The sequence below is a fragment of the Osmerus eperlanus genome, chromosome 22 (genome assembly GCF_963692335.1).
Source record: "Osmerus eperlanus chromosome 22, fOsmEpe2.1, whole genome shotgun sequence".
Taxonomy (NCBI): Eukaryota; Metazoa; Chordata; class Actinopteri; order Osmeriformes; family Osmeridae; genus Osmerus; species Osmerus eperlanus.
The window spans coordinates 12,899,984-12,926,208 of record NC_085039.1 but is presented as its reverse complement, the minus strand read 5'-3'; the positions used below and the strand labels follow the sequence as shown (position 1 = coordinate 12,926,208).

General features: G+C 51.3%; 4 protein-coding genes across 5 annotated transcripts in view; 1 reads left to right on the top strand and 3 right to left on the bottom strand.

Moving 5' to 3' along the window:
- Positions 1–552: 552 nt before the first annotated feature.
- LOC134008466 (ADP-ribosylation factor-binding protein GGA3-like) lies at positions 553–8,840 on the bottom strand. Its single transcript, XM_062447853.1, has 17 exons — positions 8,674–8,840; positions 7,926–8,010; positions 6,626–6,701; positions 6,092–6,190; positions 5,238–5,361; positions 4,987–5,087; positions 4,236–4,316; positions 3,875–3,991; positions 3,501–3,711; positions 3,004–3,183; positions 2,781–2,827; positions 2,489–2,613; positions 2,132–2,232; positions 1,793–1,962; positions 1,582–1,692; positions 780–1,485; positions 553–744 (listed from the first exon to the last, which is right to left on the bottom strand). Exons 1-16 carry the CDS (start codon positions 8,714–8,716, stop codon positions 1,375–1,377), a joined length of 1,782 nt encoding a protein of 593 aa, XP_062303837.1. The 5' UTR covers positions 8,717–8,840; the 3' UTR covers positions 553–744; positions 780–1,374.
- A 239-nt stretch (positions 8,841–9,079) lies between these two features.
- On the bottom strand, positions 9,080–15,169 carry ears2 (glutamyl-tRNA synthetase 2, mitochondrial). Its single transcript, XM_062447855.1, has 10 exons — positions 14,664–15,169; positions 14,399–14,554; positions 14,052–14,241; positions 12,567–12,717; positions 10,487–10,808; positions 10,179–10,287; positions 9,899–10,058; positions 9,641–9,771; positions 9,423–9,558; positions 9,080–9,211 (listed from the first exon to the last, which is right to left on the bottom strand). The coding sequence occupies exons 1-10, from the start codon at positions 14,920–14,922 to the stop codon at positions 9,110–9,112; spliced, it is 1,716 nt and encodes a 571-aa protein (XP_062303839.1). The 5' UTR covers positions 14,923–15,169; the 3' UTR covers positions 9,080–9,109.
- Positions 15,170–16,673: 1,504 nt separating this feature from the next.
- LOC134008669 (lipopolysaccharide-induced tumor necrosis factor-alpha factor homolog) lies at positions 16,674–17,434 on the top strand (the record flags this gene model as incomplete). Its single annotated transcript, XM_062448156.1, has 2 exons — positions 16,674–16,804; positions 16,900–17,434. Coding segments are annotated over 2 exons (240 nt in total), but the record flags the coding sequence as incomplete, so codon positions are not given.
- A 6-nt stretch (positions 17,435–17,440) lies between these two features.
- Positions 17,441–26,225, bottom strand: part of LOC134008668 (uncharacterized) — a 38,024-nt gene continuing 29,239 nt past the window's right edge. Inside the window, exons 63-75 of one of the 2 annotated variants that reach the window (XM_062448153.1) lie at positions 25,668–25,702; positions 23,942–24,027; positions 22,515–22,645; positions 22,244–22,433; positions 21,859–21,949; positions 21,612–21,732; positions 21,253–21,449; positions 19,869–20,024; positions 19,366–19,499; positions 18,970–19,109; positions 18,764–18,858; positions 17,922–18,450; positions 17,441–17,815 (exon numbers count right to left, since the gene is read on the bottom strand). In XM_062448153.1, coding sequence (XP_062304137.1) covers positions 17,733–17,815; positions 17,922–18,450; positions 18,764–18,858; positions 18,970–19,109; positions 19,366–19,499; positions 19,869–20,024; positions 21,253–21,449; positions 21,612–21,732; positions 21,859–21,949; positions 22,244–22,433; positions 22,515–22,645; positions 23,942–24,027; positions 25,668–25,702 — 1,988 coding nt within the window. In that variant the 3' untranslated portion in view covers positions 17,441–17,732. Of the gene's footprint in view, positions 17,816–17,921; positions 18,451–18,763; positions 18,859–18,969; positions 19,110–19,365; positions 19,500–19,868; positions 20,025–21,252; positions 21,450–21,611; positions 21,733–21,858; positions 21,950–22,243; positions 22,434–22,514; positions 22,646–23,941; positions 24,049–25,667; positions 25,703–26,225 lie in introns of both variants that reach the window. The other variant, XM_062448154.1, reaches the window with a different exon arrangement.

The window sequence follows — 26,225 nt, the reverse complement described above, 5'->3', positions numbered from 1 at the left end:
GCTAACCTGCTACCTGGCTAACCTGCTACCTGGCTACTTCAATGCATTGTGGTTGATTGGAAGGATGAGCTAAAGTTAGCCTGTAGCTAATTTAGGTTTCTGTTGCTATGGGTGATGAGTTTGCACTGGTCCTATGAAATCCAAATGTTGTCCTTGTGATGACGTCATTGTCTCAACCTTGATATATTCACCCTAGTCTACACCTACATCAATAAAGCAATGCATCATGGGACTGTTATGGGTGTGTGCGAGAGAAGGGGTGGGGGGTAGAGTGTGTGTGTGTGTGGAGGGGTTTGGTGTGTGTGTGTGTGGTGTGTGATAGGGGTTGTGTGTGTGTGTGTTTAAGGAGGGGTGGGGGGCAGGGAAAGTCTTCCTCTACTGTGTTTATATTGTTATTAATCTGTGATTGGCACTTTATCCACCCCCACCCCCACCCCCGTACACACACGTCCTGTGATCCATGTCTTGTTATTACATATGTGTTACACACATTTATGGAATAATAATTGTGTATTTTAATCTGCTGATGTCAATAAATAATAATGAACATGCCTCAGATAAAAATGTTTATTAATGAGCTCATAGAAGAACCTGAGACACACACACACTTCCTCGTTCAGCAGTCAGGTGACCAAACAGGTCTTGCTGAGCTTCCCCAACTTGTCTCTCTGATAACAGGGGTTTTGGCATCAAAGCGTAGTCATGCAGAGATACGCAGACACCCCTCTTCATGCACACACACACCTACACCCCCCATTCCCATCCCTCCTCACACACACACACACAGTACCAAAAGGCATAGAAAGAGATGCCAGGCAGACTGAACAGCAGGATGAACACTTCAGATATTAAATAAATAGATGTTGATCTCAGAGCTCTACAAGTCTGCTAGGAGTTACACACACACACACACACGTGGTTGTTTCCAGAGCATGACTTCATGAAGTTTCCAATACTGTCTTCATTTGAGCTTTTGAGTTTGTGGAAGATCCTACAACCTGCTTGGCGCGGTTCTGAAAGGTTCTGCTTGGATTCTAGAAGGTTCTTTGGGTGTTCTGGAAGATCTGGTCAGGGTTCAAGAAGGGTCAAGGTACAGGTTTTGGAGAATCAGAGTTCAGAGTTCTAGAAGGGTCAGGTCAGGGTTCTAGAAGGATCGGGTCAGAGGTCAGGGTTCTATAAGGGTCAGGTCAGGGTTCTAGAAGGATCAGAGTTCAGGGTTCTCGAAGGGTCAGGTCAGTTTTCTAGAAAGGTTAGAGGTTAGGGTTCTATAAAGATCAGGGTTCTAGAAGGGTCCGTTCAGTGTTCGAGAAGGGTCAGGTCAGGGTTCAAGAAGGATCAGATTTCAGGATTCTAGAAGGGTCACTGGTCAGGGTTCTAGAGTCCGACCCAGCAGGACCAGTCTGGAAGCTCCTCCAGCTCCCCGGTCTCTCTGAGCAGCTGGTTGCCATGGAGAAGAGACACTCTGTACCGCAGACGCACCTTATGCTGGGGGGGTGAGGGGGTGGGGGGAATGCACTGTTACACTCTGTCTGGATAGAATATTCATTTACCCTGGCCAATAGCAAACCACTTTCTACTCACCCTCTGGGGATTGGCCAATAGCAGTATCTGGGAGAGAGAGGCAGGGGGGAGGAAGGGCTTGTAGGAGGGCAGGTCCTGGCCAGGCGAGAGCTGCAGCTTCACCTGCATTGTCTGATTTGAGGAGGAAGGTGTCAATCAAAACAGACAGGATGGTGCCACTATAGGAAGGGTCTGATGAAATACAGGGTCGTTGGTCAGCTGACGTTGTTACCTTGGGAACAGCGGCCTGGAACGTGAAGTCTTTCACAGGAAGAGGGGAAGTGTTCACCATGGAGACGATCACCACGGCAACGTTTGAGTATCCTGGGGGCGTGTCCTTGGCAAAATGGAGGGAGACATGGACCCCGCTCTGGTCGAAAACCGTGATTGGCTCCAGTCGACCTATCAGAGACAACCAGGAGGAAGAAATTATCTGAAGGGGGATGTTGTGCAATCACATTTTCCCATTTATTTATTTCCATCACATCAACTTGATTTTAATTCCATTTAATCTTTTATAAAATGTATTTTTACAAACATTATATATTTTATGAAAATGTTATGAACTTACTAGGTCTAATGGACTCCAGAGGAACATAGATATCTGCTAGAGACACCCTCATTGGCTGGCTAGATCCTGACAAACTGATTGGTTGAGTCGGAGGAACCGCCCTGTAAAGAGAAGAGCCAATCATGTGGGAATGTGTATAAACAAATGAACAAATGAAAACCCTTGATGTTTCCCTCTCTGTCACTCTTCTCATCTCTCTCTTCATTCTTCCCTCCTCCTCTGCCTCCTTTCTCTCCCCCTTTTCCCTCTCTATCTCTCTTCACCCTGCCCTCTCTCTCTTCACCCTGCCTTCTCTATCTCTCTTCACCCTGCCCTCTCTCTCCCCCTCACTCCTGCTCCCCCACTCCCCCTCCTCACCAGCAGTCTTCCCAGGACCCGCTCCCTTCTCCACCTCGAGCCACCAGGCAGGGCTCTCTCCTTCTGGACACCCCCGCCCTGCAGTGGGCCCCCTCTCCAGCCTGCTCAGACACAGAGCCACAGAGCTAGAAGGGGGGAATCATAGATTATAATACTATCTTTGTATTTCAGTATATTGTTTATTTTTAAAAACAACTATGATTTGGGACAACACTCAAATGAAAATAAATTCAAAATATCACCAGAACGCGTGAAACAGTGTGTGTTGTAAAGGCTCAGCTGGCTCAGTTACCTGCAGCCAGTCTCCTGAACAGGACTTGACGCTCCCATCATCCAGACCTGAGAGAGAGAGAGAGAGAGAGAGAGAGTGGAAGAGAGAGGGAGGGAGGGAGAGATGAGAGGGGGAGAGATGAGAGAGAGAGTGGAAGAGAGAGAGAGAGAGTGGAAGAGAGAGGGAGAGAGAGAGGCAGAAAGACAGAGAGATAGAGTGAAAGAGAGAGCATCTCCACACCTACCCAGAGTGTTGAGTTCTTCTTCCAGACTGAGAAGGTTGCTTTCCAGCCGAGGGCGGGAGGTAGGAGGGGGGAGGGGGGAAGAGAGGGGGAGGAGGCTGGAGGGGTGAGGAGCGAAGACTGAGTCCAGAGATGACAAGTCTATAAGGTGGTAACTCTTTATCTCTTTGGGACTGAGGGAATCTGGAGAGAGAGAGGGGGGGTGGAAAGGGAGGGAGAGAGAGGGGGTGGAGAGAGAGGGAGAGAAGGAGAAAGAGAGAGGGAGAGAGAGAGGGGGTGGAGAGAGAGGGAGAGAAGGAGAAAGAGAGAGGGAGAGAGAGAGGGGGTGGAGAGAGAGGGAGAGAAGGAGAAAGAGAGAGGGAGAGAGAGAGGGGGTGGAGAGAGAGGGAGAAAGAGAGAGGGAGAAAGAGAGAGGGAGAAAGAGAGAGAGAGAGGGTGAACCCTTGTGGAGGAGAAGACAGGAAAACACACACAGTCAGGATATAAAAACATCGACCAACCTCTGTTATCATGGCTACCGTTCTGCTTGGCCCTTCCCCCCTCCCCCACATCCTTCCCATTGGTCGCCGCCCTGTCTCTGTAGGCATTCACCGCCTGCGTCAGCTCATCATTGGCCAAGAGGATCTGAGCCAGAGCCGAGTCATCGTCCACAGTGTCGCTGGCCAGGCGGAACAGGCTGGGCCTCAGCCTATCACAGCGCTCGTAGAGGGCCTGCAGGAAGGGGGCGGGGCCACCGTGCACACAGGTGTGTGTGTGAGGCCGGGGGGCATTACACACACAGGGGGTCGTCCACACACACGCACTCACACACAAACACCAATGACATCAATTTCTCCCACGCAGGCAGCGTGCACATACACACACACACACACACCTTCATGTGCTGTGTGGTGGCTCCAGAGTCCAGCAGAGTTCTGAGATCCCTGGTGCAGTGTTCCACCTCCTCCAGCACACACACACGCCTGGAGACCCTGTCCACACGCTCCTGCTCCTGCACACACACACACACACACACACCAAAGTTGCTATAGTGAACTAAAAATAAGATGTGAACTGAAATAGACAGGGACCACAACTAAAGCAATATGTGGTTCCGCACAAACTAAAAAAAAAAAAAATGTAGTGTCCATTATTGTGGTTAGGTTGGCACTTCCATTCAAAATCCCCCTAAAATGATTGGGACTATTTTCGGCATACATCACAACCAAGTCACATTGTAAGGGGGGGGTCCTCACCTCTTTGATGGTATGCTTGATCAGTCTGTTGGCTGTTTGTAGGTCTTCAGCACGATTGCTGTTCAGTAACCTTGCCAGTAACTAACACACACCATCACACACACACCATGTTATCGACAGAAAACAACCAGAAATTCACATTAATACATAGTAGTCACACCTACTCACCCTGACACACACACACACACACACACCCTGACACACGCACACACCCTAACACACGCACACACCCTGACACACACACCCTGACACACGCACACACCCTGACACACACACCCTGACACACACACCCTGACATACACATCCTGACACACACATCCTGACACACACATCCTGACACACGCACACACCCTGACACACACACACCCTGACACACACACCCTGACACACACACCCTGACACACACATCCTGACACACGCACACACCATCACACACACACCATGTTATCGACAGAAAACAACCAGAAATTCACATTAATACATAGTAGTCACACCTACTCACCCTGACACACACACACACACCCTGACACACGCACACACCCTAACACACGCACACACCCTGACACACACACCCTGACACACGCACACACCCTGACACACACACCCTGACACACACACCCTGACACACACATCCTGACACACGCACACACCCTGACACACACACCCTGACACACGCACACACCCTGACACACACACCCTGACACACACACCCTGACACACACACCCTGACACACACACCTGACACACACACCTTGGCCTTGTCTTCCTGGTCAAAGACAGAGTCCTGGCCCCTTTTGGAGGGGGGGGGCATCACCATGGTGACTGGCAGCACAGGGTCCTTCTTCACCAGGCCTGAGGACACACACACACACACACATAAGCATGCGCTATTTGTACGGCGCTTTAGATAGAAGAAAATATCAATGTAGAGAGTTCTACATAATGTTCTTCAGGGTTCTAGTGTTCTGCAGGGTTCTGCAGGGTTCTAGTGTTCCAGTGTACCTTGTTTCTTCAGCATACTGTATGCCTCCTGGACCTTGGGCAGATCCTTCAGCCACACAGTCCAGCTGTACAGAACCTCTCTCACCTTCTCCTTCACCTGCTCTGGGCTCCACTGACCCAGGTACTGTTACCACAGGACACACACACACAGGACAGACACACACACAGGACAGACACACACACACACACACACAGGACAGACACACACACAGGACAGACACACACACACACACACACAGGACAGACACACACACACACAGGACAGACACACACACACACACACAGGACAGACACACACACACACAGGACAGACACACACACAGGACAGACACACACACAGGACAGACACACACACACACAGGACAGACACACACACAGGACAAACACACACACACAGGACAGACACACACACATAGGACAAACACACACACACAGGACAGACACACACACACACAGGACAAACACACACACACACAGGACAGACACACACACATAGGACAAACACACACGCACACACACACACACAGGACAGACACACACAGGACAGACACACACACATAGGACAAACACACACACACACACACAGGACAGACACACACACACACACAGGACAAACACACACACACAGGACAGACACACACACAAACACACACAGGACAGACACACACACACACACAGGACAAGCACTCAAACACACACAACACAGAACTCTTCGTTAGAGTGACCACTCTTAAAAGTCCTGTGGTCAGTCCATCATGGTCATCATCTCAGTTCAGCTCTAATCTACTCAATGTATTAAGATTCCTTTAGGGTTAGGTGTCACTGCAAGTTTGAGGGTCAGGGGTCAGGGCTACCTTGGGAGAGAGGACTTTAATCATCTCGTTGAGGAAGCGGAACTTGGTGGCCTCGCTGTGGAACCGCTGGCCACAGTTGTTCATACAAGCCTCCAAAACCTGGAGAACACAGGAGAACGCTGGCATGAGACACACACACACAGGAACAGGAAGTGATGTGAGGGTTCTACAGGAAGTGATTTAGTGTCTGCACGATCCAAACTGGAAGTTAAACGACCTTACATTAACCATTACATGACTATCAAGAGACAGAATTACTGATTACCATGACGACAAAAGATAACCATGACAACCCTGTGGTGAGCATGTGATTGGGAAACACTGTAATGTTGGGAAGATCAGCCTTGACAATTAGCCAGTTAGCCAGGTGTTTCTGGTGTGTGTGTGTGCATGTGTTTCTGGTGTGTGGGTGTTTCTGGTGTGTGTGTGTGTGTGTTTATGGTGTGTGTGTGTTTCTGGTGTGTGTGTGTGTGTGTGTTTCTGGTGTGTGTGTGTGTGTGTTTATGGTGTGTGTGTGTGTGTGTGTGTGCTTACAGTGAGAGCTTGCAGAGCCTCTCTGGCTTGAGGAGACTGGATCTTGTGCGCCAGCAGTCTGGTAGCTACCTGGGGACTAAAGATACACACCTACAGTATATATATACACACTGTATACACACACCTACAGTGTATATATGTATATACTGTATACACACACACCTACAGTATATATATAACACTGTATACACACACCTACAGTATATATATATACTGTATACACCAGTGGCGGCTGCTGGTCTTTCAAAGAGGGGAAGCTCATTTTCGGCCTACATCCTAAAAATGTTTTATTTATTTGGCTATTCACTGGATAGTTCATCCCTACGACCTAGCCTACTGAATGAATGAACGAACGATCTAACAAAACAATATTAATCAAGGAGGAAATGTGGAAATTAGGTTCAACGGAAACAAGGAACGTGGTGTATAATTGTATGAAATGTATGATGAAAATTGGTTAGCAATTTCGCCAAGCAAATACCAAGAAATAGGTTGCTGCAGCTTCGGTGACTTTTTGTAGTACAAAATTACTGTCAATCAAAAGGAGATGCAGTCTTTCGACAGACCCTTCAATCATCACGCGGAAGCTCAGCGTCCAGGCCAGCCCACTCCTCCATTCACCCCCAGAGACGCTGAGCGTCCGAGGCGGGACATAATCTCAGCATTCATCCAATGACCGTATAGTTTCGAAGCACTGAAAAAAACTGTTAAAAGCAGCCCCATTGAAGTCCATGGAAGCTGAGCTTCAACAGGGAAATGCACTGTGACGCTACGGGAATGTATGAGAAGGAAATCAGTCAGTCGACCTGCTAATATATGTAGCTGATTCTGAAATAACTCGTTTTCGATATGAACGTGTTCTAACGCATTTAAAATGTTAACACAATAGTAAATATTTAACCATTTATTTTTTTGACATTTTAGGGGACGCTGAGCTTCCATTGCAGTCTTAAACAAATCGCCACTGGTATACACACACACATACAGTATATATGGGTGGGAGTCAGGTGGCTGAGTGGTGAGGGAGTCGGGCTAGTAATCTGAAGGTCGCCAGTTCTTTGGCAAGGCACTTCAAGGATAAGAGCGTCTGCTAAATGACTAAATATAAATATATATACTGTATACACACACACCTACAGTATTGTATATACATACACATACCATGTTACAGACACCCACACACACACACCCTGTTCTGGCCCTCTCAGACATGTCACACTACTGTGACACAACTCAGCTGCTGTCTGTCTGTCTGCTTCCTGCCTGTCTGTCAGTCAGCTACCTGTCTGTTTGCCCTCACCCATCTGTGTGTGTGTTGACCAGCTGGTAGAATCCCTGGATGCAGTCCCACCTGAGCTCTAGGTTGGAGGGGTCTGTGGCTTGGTCTGGGGGGGGGGAGAGAGAGGGAGAGGGAGAGGCAGAGCGAGATGAAGATGAGAGACAAGACTTTTGCATTTCAGTAAGTTAGGGGTTATCTGGAGGTGTACAACCGGAAACGCACTCGCGCAGCTGTGCCTCCTGAGCACAACATGCGCGGGGGCTTCACAACAACGAAACGCTGAAGTTACAGGGACAGGGGGACGGGGTAATATCGGTTGAAGCGCATGCACGACGGGGCGCACCGTAGAACTTCCTGTTCCAAATATGATATAGCTAGATGTCGTGAACAAAACCTCGTTTACGAAATCAAATCTTCAAAACCAACTCATGCGTAAAGGAATAGAGGAAATGGTGCGATGGTTGTAATCACATGGTAAAGAGTTTTATAACAAGGTGTCCAACGTTATAAGACGATGCAAAACTTTGTTGGCGAATTGTCAGCTGACAACTATGTTGGCAGACGTCTGCAGACAGAACTTCCTCAATTCACGCGCACTTGTTATTGAATATAATATCTTACTCATGTTCAACAGTAGGTTCAGCAAATAACTTATTCTAATCAAGTCTCGGTCCATATACGATGTGTCAGACAAAACAACACATTACAAAACAGAAAGGGGAAATGAACAACTTGTAAGAAGTTTTACTGCGGTTTAATTTTCACTTACTGAGCCACGACTCTAACGTGTCTCCGCTGTCGCCCGTCGCCATGGCCGTGGCCTACAGTCCTCTCCGGTGCTCCTCGGTGTCTCCTTATCGGTCTTTAAACCGTCTCTCCGAACAGCAGTGTCACCTCGCGAGCCCAACCCAGCGCGCGACATGTGACTCCCGTTCCGCCAAGTCTGAAGTCAGACGTTTAACCCCGCCTTCTAGCTAAGGCATGACAGAAACCGTTCGAAACGGATGAACGGTTTAAACTTGTAAACAAATGAGGAAATACGGTTGTGGTTTTTCGCAGAAGTCACACTTTAGACTATGAAATGCCACAGAAATATTACGTTCAGATGAATATCACGGGATACGCACGAGCCCCAAACACTACAGTGAAACTTTAACTTTCATACAAACACCAAAACCAACTAAATACGTTTTTTTTGGTAAGTTTTATTGAGTTTGAGTCTGTGAGAGTTGCAGAAGTTTCTGGAAGCGATGTGTGACTTCTGAGGGGCCGAGACAAACCATCATCTCTGCTACACTGGGGCCTTGCTGTGGGGAGAGAGAGGGGGGTGGGAGGGGGTACAGAGGGGATAGGATTTAGAGAGCAGAGCGGAGAGAGGGAGGAGGTAGAGGAGAGAGAGAGAGAGAGAGAGGGAGGTAGAGGAGATGGAGGGATGAGAGAAAGGGGTAAGGCAAAAAGCACTACGTCACATGGTATCTGTTCCACCTCTAGTGTGTGTGTGTGTGTGTGTGTGTGTACCTGCAGACCGCTGAGAGCTAGGCGCAGCAGCTTCATGGTATCTCTGTACTTGGTTCTTCTGGTCTTCTGAGACAGAGCCTTAAGCTCCGCCCCCAGGGGCTCCACCGACCACTGACCTCCCTGCTCTTCCACCAACCTAGATACATACCATAATACTCAATACTGTATACTCAGTGTGTGCGTGTATATGTGTGTTTATATGTGTGTGTGTGACCCACCGCTGTGCCAGAGAGGCGATGTGTCCAGGCTCTGGGCTGAGTGCTGCCACCTGCTGGAGGGAAAGGGCGGGGCGCAGCCACAGGTAGCTGTACTGAGGAGACAGCAGCTCTGACAGGGAGCAGATATGACCCTGGGGGGGATTAAGGGGGGGAGAGACAAGAAGAGGAGAGAGGGATGGAGGGATGAGAAGAGGAGAGACAATCTCAGGAACATTGGGTGAATGAGTGGGGCGTGTGTGATATCGTCGTCGTGGTTACCTTTCGCAGGTGGAGAATGCGTGTGATGTAATCCATGTGGAGCACTTCCTGTTCCACTTCCTGGATCTGGGTTCCGTAGGCCTGCTGGACACGCCCCCGGAGATCCTTCACCAGCCAATCACAGCGCTGCTCATCCTCGATCAGCCGCTGCAGGTGGATCCTGGAGATAAGACAGGTTACTATGGAGACGGAGGGGTATGTGTGTGTGATTTGAGAGAGAGTGTATACATGTGTGTGTGTGAGTGAGAGTGTGTGTGTGTATACATGTGTGTGTGTGTACCTGCTGAACTCAGGTAGTTTGTTCAGGTCCAGTAGGGCAGAGTGGGTGGTGATCTTAGAAGGGTTGAAATCTGAGACCAGCTCCTGCAAGCTGCGGCCCATACGATGAGCTGAAACACAGACACCACATCACACACACATCACACAAACCCAAGCCTGACCTCCCCCCCCCCCTCCTCACAGGTGAAGCCAGACCCCCCCCCCCTCCTCACAGGTGAAGTCAGACCCCCCCCCCCCTCCTCACAAGTGAAGTCAGACCCCCCCCCCCCTCCTCACAAGTGAAGTCAGACCCCCCCCCCCCCTCCTCACAGGTGAAGCCAGACCCGCAGTGTGTGATGGTGTCCAGCAGGGCCTCAGGCAGGACTCCCTCTGCCCGGTGCCTCTGGACGCTCACGTCTCCCTGCCTCTTGGACAGCTTGCTGCCGTCCTGGTTGGCCAGCAGGGGCAGGTGGGCGTAAGTGGGCGGGGCCTGGCCCAGGGCGCGGTGCAGCAGCAGGTGTTTGGGGGTAGAGATGAGCCACTCAGAGCCTCGCAGAACATGGGTCACCCCCATCAGGTGGTCGTCCAGCACGCTGGCCAGGTGGTAGGTGGGGAAGCCGTCCGCCTTCAGCACGACCGGGTCTCCTTCTACCTGACACACAGGTATGATATACACACACACACACACACACAGGTATGATATACACACACACACACACACACACAGGTATGATATACACACAGACACACACACACAGGTATGATATACACACACACAGGTATGATATACACACACACACACACAGGTATGATATACACACACACAGGTATGATATACACACACACACACACACAGGTATGATATACACACAGACACACACACACACAGGTATGATATACACACACACAGGTATGATATACACACAGACACACACACACAGGTATGATATACACACAGACACACACACACAGGTATGATATACACACACACAGGTATGATATACACACATAGGTATGATATACACACACACAGGTATGATATACACACAGACACACACACATATAGGTATGATATACACACACACAGGTATGATATACACACACACAGGTATGATATACACACACACAGGTATGATATACACACAGACACACACACACAGGTATGATATACACACAGACACACACACACAGGTATGATATACACACACACAGGTATGATATACACACAGACACACACACACAGGTATGATATACACACACACAGGTATGATATACACACAGACACACACACACAGGTATGATATACACACAGACACACACACACAGGTATGATATACACACACACAGGTATGATATACACACAGACACACACACATAGGTATGATATACACACACACAGGTATGATATACACACAGACACACACACATAGGTATGATATACACACACACAGGTATGATATACACACAGACACACACACACATAGGTATGATATACACACACACAGGTATGATATACACACACACACACACACACAGGTATGATATACACACACACAGGTATGATATACACACAGACACACACACACAGGTATGATATACACACAGACACACACACACATAGGTATGATATACACACACACAGGTATGATATACACACAGACACACACACACATAGGTATGATATACACACACACAGGTATGATATACACACACACAGGTATGATATACACACACACACACACACATAGGTATGATATACACACACACAGGTATGATATACACACACACACACACACATAGGTATGATATACACACACACAGGTATGATATACACACAGACACACACACATAGGTATGATATACACACAGACACACACACACAGGTATGATATACACACAGACACACACACATAGGTATGATATACACACAGACAGGTATGATATACACCCAGACACACACACATAGGTATGATATACACTCAGACACACAGGTATGATATACACACACACACACACACAGGGTATGATATACACACACACACACAGACACACACAGGGTATGATATACACACACACACACACACACACACAGACACACACAGGGTATGATATACACACACACAGACACACACAGGTATGCTATACACACAGACACACACAGGGTATGATATACACACACACAGACACACACAGGTATGCTATACACACACACAGACACACACAGGTATGCTATACACACACACAGATACACACAGGTATGCTATACACACACACAGACACACACAGGTATGCTATACACACACACACAGACAGGTATGCTATACACACACACAGACACACACAGGTATGCTATACACACACACAGACACACACAGGTATGCTATACACCCTCCCTCCCTGGCTGTCTGACCTGAGCCACCTCGTGTCGTGTCCACCCAAACACCAGGTCCTGGAAGGGTTCCACCCCTGGTTCTAAACGGAACCTGATGACGTGAGGAACCTCCTGAGAGAGCCTGTCCTCCACCTGCTCAGCTCGCAGGTGCCTGCACCGGTTATCATAACTGACACACACACACACACACACACACACCCTTATTAACACCATACCGTGAGGGGGGTGGGGGTGTACCGTGGTGTGTGTGTGTGTGTACGGGACTGCACCTGACTACATCCAGTCTCTCCTCAAGCCTTACACCCCCACCCGCCACCTACGGTCTTCTTCTGACAACCGTCTGGTGATCCCACCGCTTCTCCTGTCTGGCCCCCCAATGGTGGAATCAACTCCCCACCCCATCAGAGACACTGACTGTCTCCCCACCTTCAAGAAAAGGCTTAAGACGCACTTGTTCCGGGAGTACAACGGTATTTAGGAATGATTTGCTGGACCTGATGTTAGCTTCCTCCAGGAACACAATGACTCTTACTGAGGGACTTGTTGCTCTTGTTGGTTAGCTGTAACTGACTTAACCCTTGTGTTATCTTCGGGTCATTCTGACCCATCAGTCATTGTGACCCACCGTCACCGTAACTTTACCGCATACAAAAACAAAGTGAAGCATTTTCTTTTAACTGTTGGGCTGTCTCAGATCCCCCACAATGCAAAGGTTAAAATAAAATTATTTGTATTTGTTTTTGTATTGGGTAAAATTGGGTAAACACAACGATGGTTCATTATGAACCTTTGGGTCATGTGACCCGAAGGCAGCACAAGGGTTAACATCTTGTACTCGCTTATTGTTATATATTATTGTTGCTTGCTTTTCTACAGGTACACTTGCACTTTTGAGGTTTGTGTTGTTTAATTTGTAACTGGTTTAACTACATGCTCTTATGGTTCTTCCCATTGGCACTTATTTGCTTTTCACAAAGTATGATTCATGTTTGGCTACTCGCAATGTTTGGGGCTATCTTGTTGTTATGATCAGTGACCTATGCTCTTTTGTAAAGCTCTCTTGGAAGTCGCTTTGGATAAAAGCGTCTGCTAAATGAATAAATGTAAATGTGTACCGTGATGTATGTGTGTGTGTGTACCGTGGTGTATGTGTGTGTGTGTGTACCGTGGTGTATGTGTGTGTACCGTGGTGTATGTGTGTGTACCGTGGTGTATGTGTGTGTGTACTGTGGTGTATGTGTGTGTGTGTGTGTGTACCGTGGTGTATGTGTGTGTACCGTGGTGTATGTGTGTGTACCGTGGTGTATGTGTGTGTACCGTGGTGTATGTGTGTGTGTGTGTGTACCGTGGGGTCTGTGTGTGTGTGTGTACCGTGGGGTCTGTGTGTGTGTGTGTGTACCGTGGGGTCTGTGTGTGTGTGTGTACCGTGGGGTCTGTGTGTGTGTGTGTACCGTGGGGTCTGTGTGTGTGTGTGTACCGTGGGGTCTGTGTGTGTGTGTGTACCGTGGGGTCTGTCCCTGTCGTACAGCTTCTCTCTTCAGCAGCTCCAGGCGCTGAACGCTGCAGAAACAGCGGTAGGCGTGGCCTGACTGCACTAGCCTATCAGCAGCCTCAACATAGAGTGGCAGCCTATGGGACTGCAGGTAGGGCCCATAAGCCCCGCCTCCACGGGGACTCTCATCTGGAGGGATACCTGGGGGGGAGAGTGAAGAGGATGGAGATTAGAGTATATTATTTAAAAGCACAAGATCAACTACCAAAATATGTTCAATGTACCTGCCAATAGTACCACTGTGTGTGTGTGTGTGTGTGTGTGTGTGTGTGTGTGTGTAGGTATGTCTGTCTCTTACCGGCCCACTCCAGCATGTCTTCAATAGACTCCGCCGCCCCCGGTACTAGCCGTGTCCGGTCCGTGTCTTCCATGCGCAGGATAAACGTTCCTCCGTACTTCTTCGCGAACAGGTAGTTGTACAACGCAGTGCGGAGCCCGCCCAGGTGAAGCAGCCCTAGAGCCGGACGGTCAACAGACGGTTATAAACGGCACATTCGGAGATGTATAACGATCAAACCGCTGGAGTTGGGGACTAAATGGAGTCGTCACGTGCTGGTTCTTACCTGTGGGACTCGGGGCGAACCGAACCCTGACTTTCGTAGGTGACTCGGTAGAACTGCGTCTCACCGAGGGGACTGTGCACCGGAGGTCCGACCGCCGGTTCCCTATGCGGTGTACTGACGGTGATGTGTTCGTCAGTGCCGGTGGACCGTGAACTCTTCGTACTGCTACATTAAGATAGCATCGCTTGCACGTTTCTAGGAGGAAGCACCGATTCGGTGCTCCGGTTTGCAGAACGGTAAACTGGAACGTGATCATCATACCGTAAACGTTACTGTTGAGGGCGCCGGACGAAACAGAGAACCGAACCACAGTGACACAACACAGACACGCGGACTCTGCGTCAGCCGGGAATCGTCCTTGAGGGAATCATGTTCCTTAATATGTCCACAGAACGCACTCTACATCTGAGAAGTGTCGGCGAAATGTTGTTAAATATACAGATTAAAAACTCAACTGTGACCGTCAATTGTACTCCTCTATGTTGTTCAATGACGTTACGTGACTTCCGCTAAAGCGCAGCGATTTTCTTTCTTCAAAATAAAGGTCCCCGTGAAACTCGTGAAGGGTGTTGGTCTAACGATAACCATGGCAACAACTGCAACCGTGTGTGTGTGTTGGGGGGGGGGGGGGGGGGGGCAAGAAAGACGGGGCCTAAGGCTAACCAGATTAAGTAGGACCATGTGCTTCTCATTTCAGGGAGAGACTGAGACTGTGAGAGACATGACACACTCACAAATACTCTCACACACTCTCACACACTTATACACACTCACACACACAGCACACACACATTCTCTGTCTTACACTCAGGCTGTAACAGAGGTATGTCTCGTGTTTCTAGTGAATGGAATCAGGAAACACAGGAGAGTTTCTTCCAAAGCTACTGTCCAGAGTCCTAACGCTGCAGAGGGGGCTGAGGGAGGGAGGGAAGGAGCGAGGGAGAGAGAGAGAGGAAGGAGAGAGGGAGAGAGAGAGAGAGAGAGAGGGAGGGAGGGAGAGAGAGAGAGAGAGAGAGAGGGAGAGAGAGAGGGAGAGAGAGAGAGAGGGAGGGAGAGAGAGAGAGAGAGGGAGAGAGAGAGGGAGAGAGAGAGAGAGGGAGAGAGAGAGGGAGAGGTGACAGTTCTTTTCTTCCTGTCAGTTGGTCAAAATACAGAACCCTGAATCCACGGAGTTGTTCATGGCGAACTCACAGATTCCTGCAGGTCAGTGTCTGTTTTCTGGTGAACTTGTTATATATCAAGTCACACCTGTTTTTCTGCTTTTTACCATCTCCTCACCTCTCCTCACCTCACCTCTCCTCTCTCTCCTCCCTCTCCTCTCCTCTCTTTCCTCTCCTTTCTTTCCTCTCTTCCCTCTCTTCTCCTCTCTTCCCTCTTCTCTCTTCCCTCTCCTCTCTCTCCCCTCTCTCCTCTCCTCTCCTCTCTCTCCTCTCCTCTCTCTCCTCTCTTCCCTCTTCTCTCTTCCCTCTTCCCTCTTCCCTCTCCTCTCCTCTCTCTCCTCTCTCTCCTCTCCTCTCTCTTCCCTCTTCCCTCTTCTCTCTTCCCCTCTCTCCTCTCCTCTCCTCTCTCTCCTCTCTCTCTTCTCCTCTCTCTCCTCTCTTCCCTCTTCTCTCTTCCCTCTTCCCTCTCCTCTCCTCTCTCTCCTCTCTTCCCTCTTCTCTGTCCTCTCTCCTCTCCTGTCTTCCCTCTTCTCTCCTGTTCTATTCTCTTCCTTTATTTTGGATTACATTCTAATGTCCACTTTCCTATTGTATTCTATTCACTGCATATTAAATCTTGCCCCCCCCCCCAGTGCCCCTGGGCCCCCTGTCCTCCAGCCCCCCCCAGTGCCCCTGGGCCCCCTGTCCTCCAGCCCCCCCCAGTGCCCCTGGGCCCCCTGTCCTCCAGCCCCCCCCAGTGCCCCTGGGCCCCCTGTCCTCCAGCCCCCCCCAGTGCCCCTGGGCCCCCCTGTCCTCCAGCCCCCCCCCAGTGCCCCTGGGCCCCCCCTGTCCTCCAGCCCCCCCCCAGTGCCCCTGGGCCCCCCTGTCCTCCAGCCCGGTGCAGGTCACCTGCCCCTCCTGTCAGCAGGTGTTCATCTCCCAGGTGGACTGTTCTGCCGGCCTGCTTACTTACCTCTTCTGTGGAGGCCTGTTCCTATGCGGGTACACGCGTGTGTGTGGTCTGTGTGTGTAGAAGTGTGTGCGTGTGTGTGTGTGTGCGAGTGTGTGTGTAACCAGTCTCTCCTCTGCTCCCGCAGGTTTGTGCTGGGTTGCTGTCTCATTCCCTTCTGTGTGGACCGCCTCCGCAATGCCCAACACTCCTGCCCCTCCTGCAAGGCCCTGCTGGGAGTCCACAAGCGCTTATAACCTGGACAGGCATTATAACTTCCCTGGACAGGCATTAACATACACACAGACGTAATGTCTCCCTCCCTCCCCCCCTCACCATACCTTGATCATATGTTAAATCTGTCTAGGTACCTGCAAAGTCTCTCTCTCTCAGAAGAACCACATTAACCAGCATGCTTTGCTGAATGCAGCAATTTTGTGTGATATCTAATGAGTGACATGTTCCTCTTAATTTGATGACAGCTACATAATATAAGGAAGGTGGCGGTGACATCACAGAAGGACAGTGTTGATGTAATACTTACAGGAAGTTCTATAGTGTTTAACCCTTCATTTACCTTTTACACTTTATACGATATTATGAATATATTCTACATACCAGATTTCCAGGGCTTAAGGCTCCAGAAAAAGGATTTCCATGAATACACAAAAAATAAAAAATACAAAACATTCGGCTTCCACAGATGGTATTATTATTATTATTATGAACAAAAGAAGAACAGGAAGAAGAAAACACAGCATACATAACAGAAGAAGATTTGTTCTGACAACAGAGGGTTTTTGTGAACTCTATATGGTTTTGTTTTTCATTTCCTTTGATTACAGTCTACATATATTAAACTTCTGTAAATTTGAACAATTGAAAATCAAGTGTGTGATGAGGCTGTGACATCACTGAAGTGCGTGTACACGACAGGGCTGTGACATCACTGAAGTGCGTGTACACGACAGGGCTGTGACATCACTGAAGTATGTGCAGGATGACGAGTGGGAGAAGAAAGGGGAGGAGGATCTGAGAGGGTGAGATTCTGCAAACTCCACTTCCTGCAGGACACAGAACACAACATCAATGAGAACACATCAGAATGTCTAACTTAATCTAACAGTGAGAACGTTCTTGTGACCAAAACCAAGAGCAGAACCAACTCACCAGTAGTGGCATTAGATCCTGCAGTTGTGATGGAACCAGCCGTTGAACCAGCCGTGGAACCAGCCGTGGTACCAGCCGTGGTACCAGCCGTGGAACCAGCCGTGGAACCAGCCGTTGAACCAGCAGTAGGTCCAGCGGTAGAACCAGCAGTAGGTCCAGCAGTAGGTCCAGCAGTAGGTCCAGCAGTAGGTCCAGCAGTTGAACCAGCAGTAGAACCAGCAGTAGGTCCAGCAGTAGAACCAGCAGTAGAACCAGCAGTAGGTCCAGCAGTAGAACCAGCAGTAGAACCAGCAGTAGATCCAGCCATGGAACCCGTAGTGGAGGCCAGAGTGGTGTTGGGGATGAAGATGGTTCCCACCCCGGTGGGTGTAGGGTCGGCCTTGCCCCCGGTCAGGCCCAGGCTCAGGGTGTTGAGGTCTGATTGGTACTGCCTGGAGACCCAGCTCTGGACCACACTCACATTCTCATAGCTGCTCAGCTGGGGCAGGTTGGACCCCAGCAGACCCTGCACCTCACTCACACTCAGGGCCTGCAGTTACACACACACACACACACACACACACACGCACACACACACACACACACACACGCACACACACACAAACGCACACACACACACACACACACACACACACACACGCACACACGCACACACACACGCACACACACACACACACACACGCACACACACACACACACACACAAACGCACACACACATGCACACACACACATACACGCACACACACACAAAGTGAGTTTAACCAGTTCATCTTGCAGGTTACATGTGTGTCTGTGTACCGACAGTGTCCAGACTGAGTCTGGTGTGTGTGTGTGTGTATACCAGGACAGTGTCCAGACTGAGGCTGGTGAAGGTGGCCATGTCCATGCTGATGTTGGAGGCTGACAGACTCTTGATGTAGGAGGGGGTGGCGCCACCTGGAAGACAAACCAGGAACACACTCAGCTGGTCAAGACATGGAGGGTGAAGAGTGTCTGTGTGTAGAGGGTTCAGTATGTGTGTTTCTGTGTGTGTGTGTGTGTGTGTACCCAGGTATGGCTGTGTGAGCTGGTAGCTTGTGGGAGACACAGTTCCAGCTCTGCCTCTGGAGAAAGCAGATGTTGCGATGGTGAACAGAATGCTCTTCTTCTCTTGAGAGCAGGAAGCCTGGCTCAGCGCTGGGGCCTTGCTGCAGGGCACACAACATGTCTCCATCACATACAGAACATCACATGATCTAACCTCATCTCCTCACATCTCGTATTATAACATGTCATAACATCTTAGCACAAGTCATCGCACCTCATAACATGTCATCACATATCCTTGTATCTCACATTTCCACTCAACCCTCAAAGAACAGAACATCTCTGGCTGGAATATCTCTCTCAGGATCCGAGATCCTACAGACCCACCTCCCTGACCCCTGACCCCTGACCCCTGACCTGAGGCTGTCTGGGGTGATGCTCTGCAGAACACTGGCGTCCAGGGAGCACAGATTGGCTCCTCCAATAGCAGTCAACTCTGCACTGCCCAGGCTCCGCCCACTGCTCAGGTACTTGGAGATGATGGCCTTGGCCTGGAACACAGACACACACATTTAGTCATTTAGCAGACGCCCTTATCCAGAGCGACTTACAGTAAGTACAGGGACACACACACAGGTAACTGTGTATTAGTAGTCATTAGTAGACCTGTGGCCCTGCAGCAACCAGCAGGCTCTACAGACACTACACCACATTAGAATATATTAAATATATATGTGTTGGCCTTTTTATGGCTTCATTAGACAGAGATAGGAAATGTATGCAAGAGAGAGAGGGTGCAGAAATGGCCTGAGCCTGCATCAAACACATTTTATAAACTATTATCCAAAGCAATATACAAGTGCTGACAGGCGCCAGATGAATGAAATGTAAGTGTGAGCCAGCCAGAACCGGTTGGTTACCATGGGAGCAGACCAGTCTCCGTCGGCAGGGTTCATGAGGGCGGAGAGCGTGTCGATCTTGGTGATGTTCCACATGCTGATGTCATCACTAGTGGCCAGGCGGGAGGCGGGGCCGAGCACCTGGACGCTCATCTCTGGGATGGTGGGGGAGTAGGCCTGGAGACCAAGACATCACAACACTCAGCACTTCCTGTCTGAGACTAGGCTCCTCCCTCCTCTGTCCTCCCTCCTCTTCCCCTTCCCTCCCTCCTCCCCCATCCCATCCCCACACCCTGTCTGTGTTCAGTATGATGCTCAGGTGTTGCTACCTGTCTGAGTGTGTTCAGTATGATGCTCAGGTGTTCCTACCTGTCTGAGTGTGTTCAGTATGATGCTCAGGTGTTCCTACCTGTCTGAGTGTGTTCAGTATGATGCTCAGGTGTTCCTACCTGTCTGAGTGTGTTCAGTATGATGCTCAGGTGTTGCTACCTGTCTGAGTGTGTTCAGTATGATGCTCATGTGTTCCTACCTGTCTGAGTGTGTTCAGTATGATGCTCATGTGTTCCTACCTGTCTGAGTGTGTTCAGTATGATGCTCAGGTGTTCCGACCTGTCTGAGGGCCTCATTTACTAACAGGATTGCGCCCATTTCAGGCGTACAATACCGGGTAAAGACATAAAACCGTATTTACAAAGGCAGCGCACTTGAGTATAAACGCAGATTACCGCTGCTGGGAGGGTATAAGGGAAAGTGGGCGTGTGCCGCAAAGAGATGGGAGGAGAGGTGTGATTCTTCCTTGTAACATGTTCATGTTAGCTGTAACTTCGTGAACCAATATTTCTATCTCCTGTTCGCTGAAGCTTCTTTTTCATTTCCTCGAATCACCCATGGTGGCAGTAACATGCAGGCGATTTCTCCCGTCTTCTTACGGCGCGCTAATTAACATTAAAGGGCGAAGTAAGGCGCTGATTGCCCTACGAGGATCTGGTTTGATAAATACCACGCAAAATGCAGAAATACACCGTGCGCTATTTGTGGTTGGGCAAAGGCGCAGATTAAGCTGCGGTCGCAATGTTAGTAAATGAGGCCCTGAGTGTGTTCAGTATGATGCTCAGGTGTTCCTACCTGTCTGAGTGTGTTCAGTATGATGCTCAGGTGTTCCTACCTGTCTGAGCTTGTTCAGTATGATGCTCAGGTGTTGATACCTGTCTGAGTGTGTTCAGTATGATGCTCAAGTGTTCCTACCTGTCTGAGTGTGTTCAGTATGATGCTCAGGTGTTCCTACCTGTCTGAGCTTGTTCAGTATGATGCTCAGGTGTTGCTACCTGTCTGAGTGTGTTCAGTATGATGCTCAGGTGTTCCTACCTGTCTGAGCTTGTTCAGTATGATGCCCAGGTGTTCCTACCTGTCTGAGCTTGTTCAGTATGATGCCCAGGTGTTCTTCCTGGTCCACCTTAGCAGTGATGGCTGCCAGGTTGTCCATCACCACGGCAACACTGAGGCAGCTGTTGAACTGGGCCACATCGTAGTCGAAGGGGAAGGTGTCATCGTTGATGATGATCTGGGTGATCTCCCCCACCATGCAGCCGTCCATCCTCGGGACTGGGGGGCACCAAACAACCAGTCAGACTGTGTTTACTGCAGTCAGACTGTGTTTATGACAGTCAGACTGTGTTTATGACAGTCAGACTGTGTTTACTGCAATCAGACCATGTTTCTGAGAGAGCGGAGGGAGGGGGGATAAACAGAACAGCCAGCGTGTACCTATGGCCCGTTTGGTCAAGCTCTTGTTGGACTGGCAGATGGCAGTCTTTATCCTCCTCCTCTTCCTCCGGCTCAGGCTGTTGTTGCTCAGGAAGGACTTCAGGAACGCACGCTTCGTCGCCTGGCAGAGGAACACAGTTTAACACTCATGCAGGTACACATACGTATGGCTACTCCTGTAGGGATTCAATTCAGTCTCATTCAAAATCCTGTTTCCCCTAACCCTAACACAAGCAGCCCCCCTCACCCTGTCGAAGCGCTGGTAGAAGTTGCTGCTGAGGTAGAGGGGTAGAACGCCCAGATCCTCTAGAGTCTTCCTGCCCCAGGAGGACGGGTTCCTGACAACAACAACAACATCAACAACAACAATAGCAACAACATCAATTACAACAACGACAACAAGCTGTCAACACCAAGACAACAAGAGAAAGGAGAGGAGGAGAGGAGGAGAGGAGGAGGGAAGAGGAGAGGAGGAGAGGAGGAGAGGACAGAGAGAGGAAGAGGAGAGGAGGAGAGGACAGGGAGGAGGGAATAGGACAGGAGGAGAGGAGGAGAGGAGGAGGAAGAGGAGAGGGAGGAGAGGAGGAGAGGGAAGAGGAGAGGAGGAGGGAAGAGGAGAAGTGTCCACTTACCCATACTGCGTTGTCCCGGACAGCAGCAGTGTTTCCATGGCAGCCACCTGACTGTCCGTCAGGTCGGGGCAGTTCTTCAGGTTCTCCAGGATCAGAGGGTCAGAGCTGGGGATGAAGGACGCGTCCAGAACGCACACCATGTTCCCAGAACCACTACGCTGTCCCGGCTCAGAGCGGAGCCCGCGATGCCCTGCACACACAAGGCTGGGTCACAACTGGGTAGGAAGGCAGTGTGTGTGTGTGTGTGTGTGTGTGTGTGTAAGGGACTGACCAGGCAGCTCTTGGCGTTGTCCAGCAGAGCGGAGCGTTTGTAGCTGAGCGCGGAGGAGAAGAGGGAGAAGTCTGCTTCTCCCAGCTTGGGTGAAGTAGGACCTGCAGGAGCCCACAGGAACGATAGAGTAGCTAGAAAACAGGGAGAGAGGTTAGACCAGGGGCCAGGGTTAGACCAGGGCTAGGTCTAGTCCAGGGTTAGGTCTAGTCCAGGGTTAGGTCTAGTCCAGGGCTAGGTCTAGTCCAGGCTAGGTCTAGTCCAGGGTTAGGTCTAGTCCAGGGCTAGGTCTAGTCCAGGGCTAGGTCTAGTCCAGGGTAGGTCTAGTCCAGGGCTAGGTCTAGTCCAGGGTTAGGTCTAGTCCAGGGCTAGGTCTAGTCCAGGGCTAGGTCTAGTCCAGGGCTAGGTCTAGTCCAGGGCTAGGTCTAGTCCAGGGTTAGGTTCTAGTCCAGGGCTAGGTCTAGTCCAGGGCTAGGTCTAGTCCAGGGCTAGGTTTAGTCCAGGGTTAGGTCTAGTCCAGGGCTAGGTCTAGTCCAGGGCTAGGTCTAGTCCAGGGTTAGGTCTAGTCCAGGGCTAGGTCTAGTCCAGGGCTAGGTCTAGTCCAGGGTTACGTCTAGTCCAGGGCTAGGTCTAGTCCAGGGTTAGGTCTAGTCCAGGGCTAGGTCTAGTCCAGGGTTAGGTCTAGTCCAGGGTTAGGTCTAGTCCAGGGCTAGGTTTAGTCCAGGGTTAGGTCTAGTCCAGGGCTAGGTCTAGTCCAGGGTTAGGTCTAGTCCAGGGCTAGGTCTAGTCCAGGGCTAGGTCTAGTCCAGGGCTAGGTCTAGTCCAGGGCTAGGTCTAGTCCAGGGTTAGGTCTAGTCCAGGGCTAGGTTTAGTCCAGGGTTAGGTCTAGTCCAGGGCTAGGTCTAGTCCAGGGTTAGGTCTAGTCCAGGGTTAGGTCTAGTCCAGGGCTAGGTCTAGTCCAGGGCTAGGTCTAGTCAGGGCTAGGTCTAGTCCAGGGTTAGGTCTAGTCCAAGGGCTAGGTCTAGTCCAGGGTTAGGTCTAGTCCAGGGCTAGGTCTAGTCCAGGGCTAGGTCTAGTCCAGGCTAGGTCTAGTCCAGGGCTAGATCTAGTCCAGGGTTAGGTCTAGTCCAGGGTTAGGTCTAGTCCAGGGCTAGGTCTAGTCCAGGGCTAGGTCTAGTCCAGGGCTAGGTCTAGTCCAGGGCTAGGTCTAGTCCAGGGTTAGGTCTAGTCCAGGGTTAGGTCTAGTCCAGGGCTCAGGTCTAGTCCAGGGTTAGGTCTAGTCCAGGGTTAGGTCTAGTCCAGGGTTAGGTCTAGTCCAGGGCTAGGTCCTAGTCCAGGGCTAGGTCTAGTCCAGGGCTAGGTCTAGTCCAGGGCTAGGTCTAGTCCAGGGCTAGGTCTAGTCCAGGGCTAGTTTAGTATAGGGTACATACTCGTAGTACAGCAGCAGGTCAGGAGGGTAGAGGCTATAGTTGGTGAAGTTGCTGTCGTCCTTGATGTAGTTGTACATGCAGGTGAGCTGGAGCAGACCGGAGAGACACTGTTACTAACCCCTCTCCCTCCTCCACCTCTCCCTCCTCCACCTCCCTCCCCTCTCCTCCTCTCTCCCTCCACTCTCCCTCCTCTCTCCCTCCTCCACCTCCCTCCTCCACCTCCCTCCCTCCACCCCCCTCCCCTCTCCCTCCTCTCTCCCTCCTCCACCTCCCTCCTCACACCTCCCCTCTCGCTCCTCCACCTCCTCCTCCACCACCCTCCTCCACCTCCCTCCCTCCCCTCTCCCTCCTCCACCTCCCTCCTCTCTCCCTCCTCCACTTCCCTCCTCCACCTCCCTCCCCTCTCCCTGCTCCACCTCCCTCCCCTCCCCTCTCCTCCTCCACCTCCCTCCCCCTCTCCCTCCTCCACCTCACCTCCCCTCCCCTCTCCCTCCCTCCTCCACCTCCCCCCCCTCTCCCTCCTCCACCTCCCTCCCCTCCTCTCTCCCTCCTCCACCTCCCTTCTCCACCTCCCCTCCCCTCCCTCTCCCACACCCCACTCCCTCCTCCACCTCCCTCCCCTCTCCCTCACTCCTCTCCCTCCTCCACCTCCCTCCCCTCTCCCACACCCCTCTCCCTCCTCCACCTCCCTCCCCTCTCCCTCCTCCCCTCTCCCTCCTCCACCTCCCTCCTCACCTCCCTCCCCTCTCCCACACTCCTCTCCCTCCTCCACCTCCCTCCCCTCTCCCTCACTCCTCTCCCTCCTCCACCTCCCTCCCCTCTCCCTCCACCCTCTCCCTCCTCCACCTCCCTCCCCTCTCCCTCACTCCTCTCCCTCCTCCACCTCCCTCCCCTCTCCTCACCCCTCTCCCTCCTCCACCTCCCTCCCCTCTCCCACACCCCACTCCCTCCTCCACCTCCCTCCCCTCTCCCACACCCCTCTCCCTCCTCCACCTCCCTCTCCCTCCTCCCCTCTCCCTCCTCCACCTCCCTCCTCCACCTCCCTCCCCTCTCCCTCACTCCTCTCCCTCCTCCAACTCCCTCCCTCTCCCTCACCCCTCTCCCTCCTCCACCTCCCTCCCCTCTCCCTCACCCCTCTCCCTCCTCCACCTCCCTCCCCTCTCCTCCTCCACCTCCCTCCTCCACCTCCCTCCCCTCTCCCCACACCCCACTCCCTCCTCCACCTCCCTCCCCTCTCCCTCACTCCTCTCCCTCCTCCACCTCCCTCCCCTCTCCACACCCCTCTCCCTCCTCCACCTCCCTCCCCTCTCCCTCACTCCTCTCCCTCCTCACCTCCCTCCCTCTCCCTCACTCCTCTCCCTCCACCTCCCTCCCCTCTCCCTCACCCCTCTCCCTCCTCCACCTCCCTCCTCCACCTCCCTCCTCCACCTCCTCCCCTCTCCCTCACTCCTCTCCCTCCTCCACCTCCCTCCCTCTCCCTCACTCCTCTCCATCCTCCACCTCCCTCCTCCACCTCCCCTCCCCTCTCCCACACCCCTCCTCCACCTCCCTCCCCTCTCCCTCACCCCTCTCCCTCCTCCACCTCCCTCCCCTCTCCCTCACCCCTCTCCCTCCTCCACCTCCTCCCCTCTCCCTCACCCCTCTGCCTCCTCCACCTCCCTCCCCTCATCCCTCACCCCTCTCCCTCCTCCACATCCTTCTCCCTCCCCTCTCCCCTCCCCCTTACCTGTGTCTCCACCAGGGTGACTCTCTGGCCCCCCCCTCTTCCTGCAGGCTCTGACCAGGCCTCTGATCTTCATGCGGCTCAGAGTCGACACTCTGGTGCAGGTGAAGCCCTGAGCACCGAGGACGATATGCTGCACACACACACACAACATTATAGTTGAGTGAGGACATGGAGGGAAGGAGGAGGAAGAGAAGGAGGAGGACAGGGAGGAGGAGAAGATCGTACCTGTCAGCGTTGTCAAACTGCACCGCCACTGTGTCGAAGAACAGAACAGCCTACACAGAACCAGAGCGTTAGACTTTGTGTGTGTTAGAGTTTGTGTGTGTTAGGAGTATGTGGCGTGTTAGAGTATGTGTGTTAGAGTTTGTGTGTTAGAGTTTGTGTGTGTTAGAGTTTGTGTGTGTTAGAGTATGTGTGTGTGTGTGTCCTACCTGCTCTTGCTTCCACTTCTTCTTGTGAGGGTGGTTGCCACGGCGCCGCTCTGTGAGAACCCTAACAGCTGCCCTCGAGGGATCTCCGTTGCCATGGTGTCAGGAACGTTCTGGATGATGTTCTCTG

Bases quoted from the DNA above. Each gene is read 5' to 3' on its own strand.
- LOC134008466 (XM_062447853.1), bottom strand. From the start codon at position 8,716: ATGGCGACGGGCGACAGCGGAGACACGTTAGAGTCGTGGCTCA. The intron at 5,362-6,091 runs GTAGCCCTGACC...CTGTGGTAACAG, and splicing joins TTAAAGTCCTCTCTCCCAAG to TACCTGGGTCAGTGGAGCCC. The intron at 1,693-1,792 runs GTAACAACGTCA...TCCTCAAATCAG, and splicing joins TCCAGGCCGCTGTTCCCAAG to ACAATGCAGGTGAAGCTGCA.
- ears2 (XM_062447855.1), bottom strand. From the start codon at position 14,922: ATGATGATCACGTTCCAGTTTACCGTTCTGCAAACCGGAGCACCGAAT. The intron at 12,718-14,051 runs GTACACACACAC...TGTGTGTGTCAG, and splicing joins CGACAGGGACAGACCCCACG to TTATGATAACCGGTGCAGGC. The intron at 10,288-10,486 runs GTGAGGAGGGGG...TCTGTGTTTCAG, and splicing joins CTGCGGGTCTGGCTTCACCT to CTCATCGTATGGGCCGCAGC.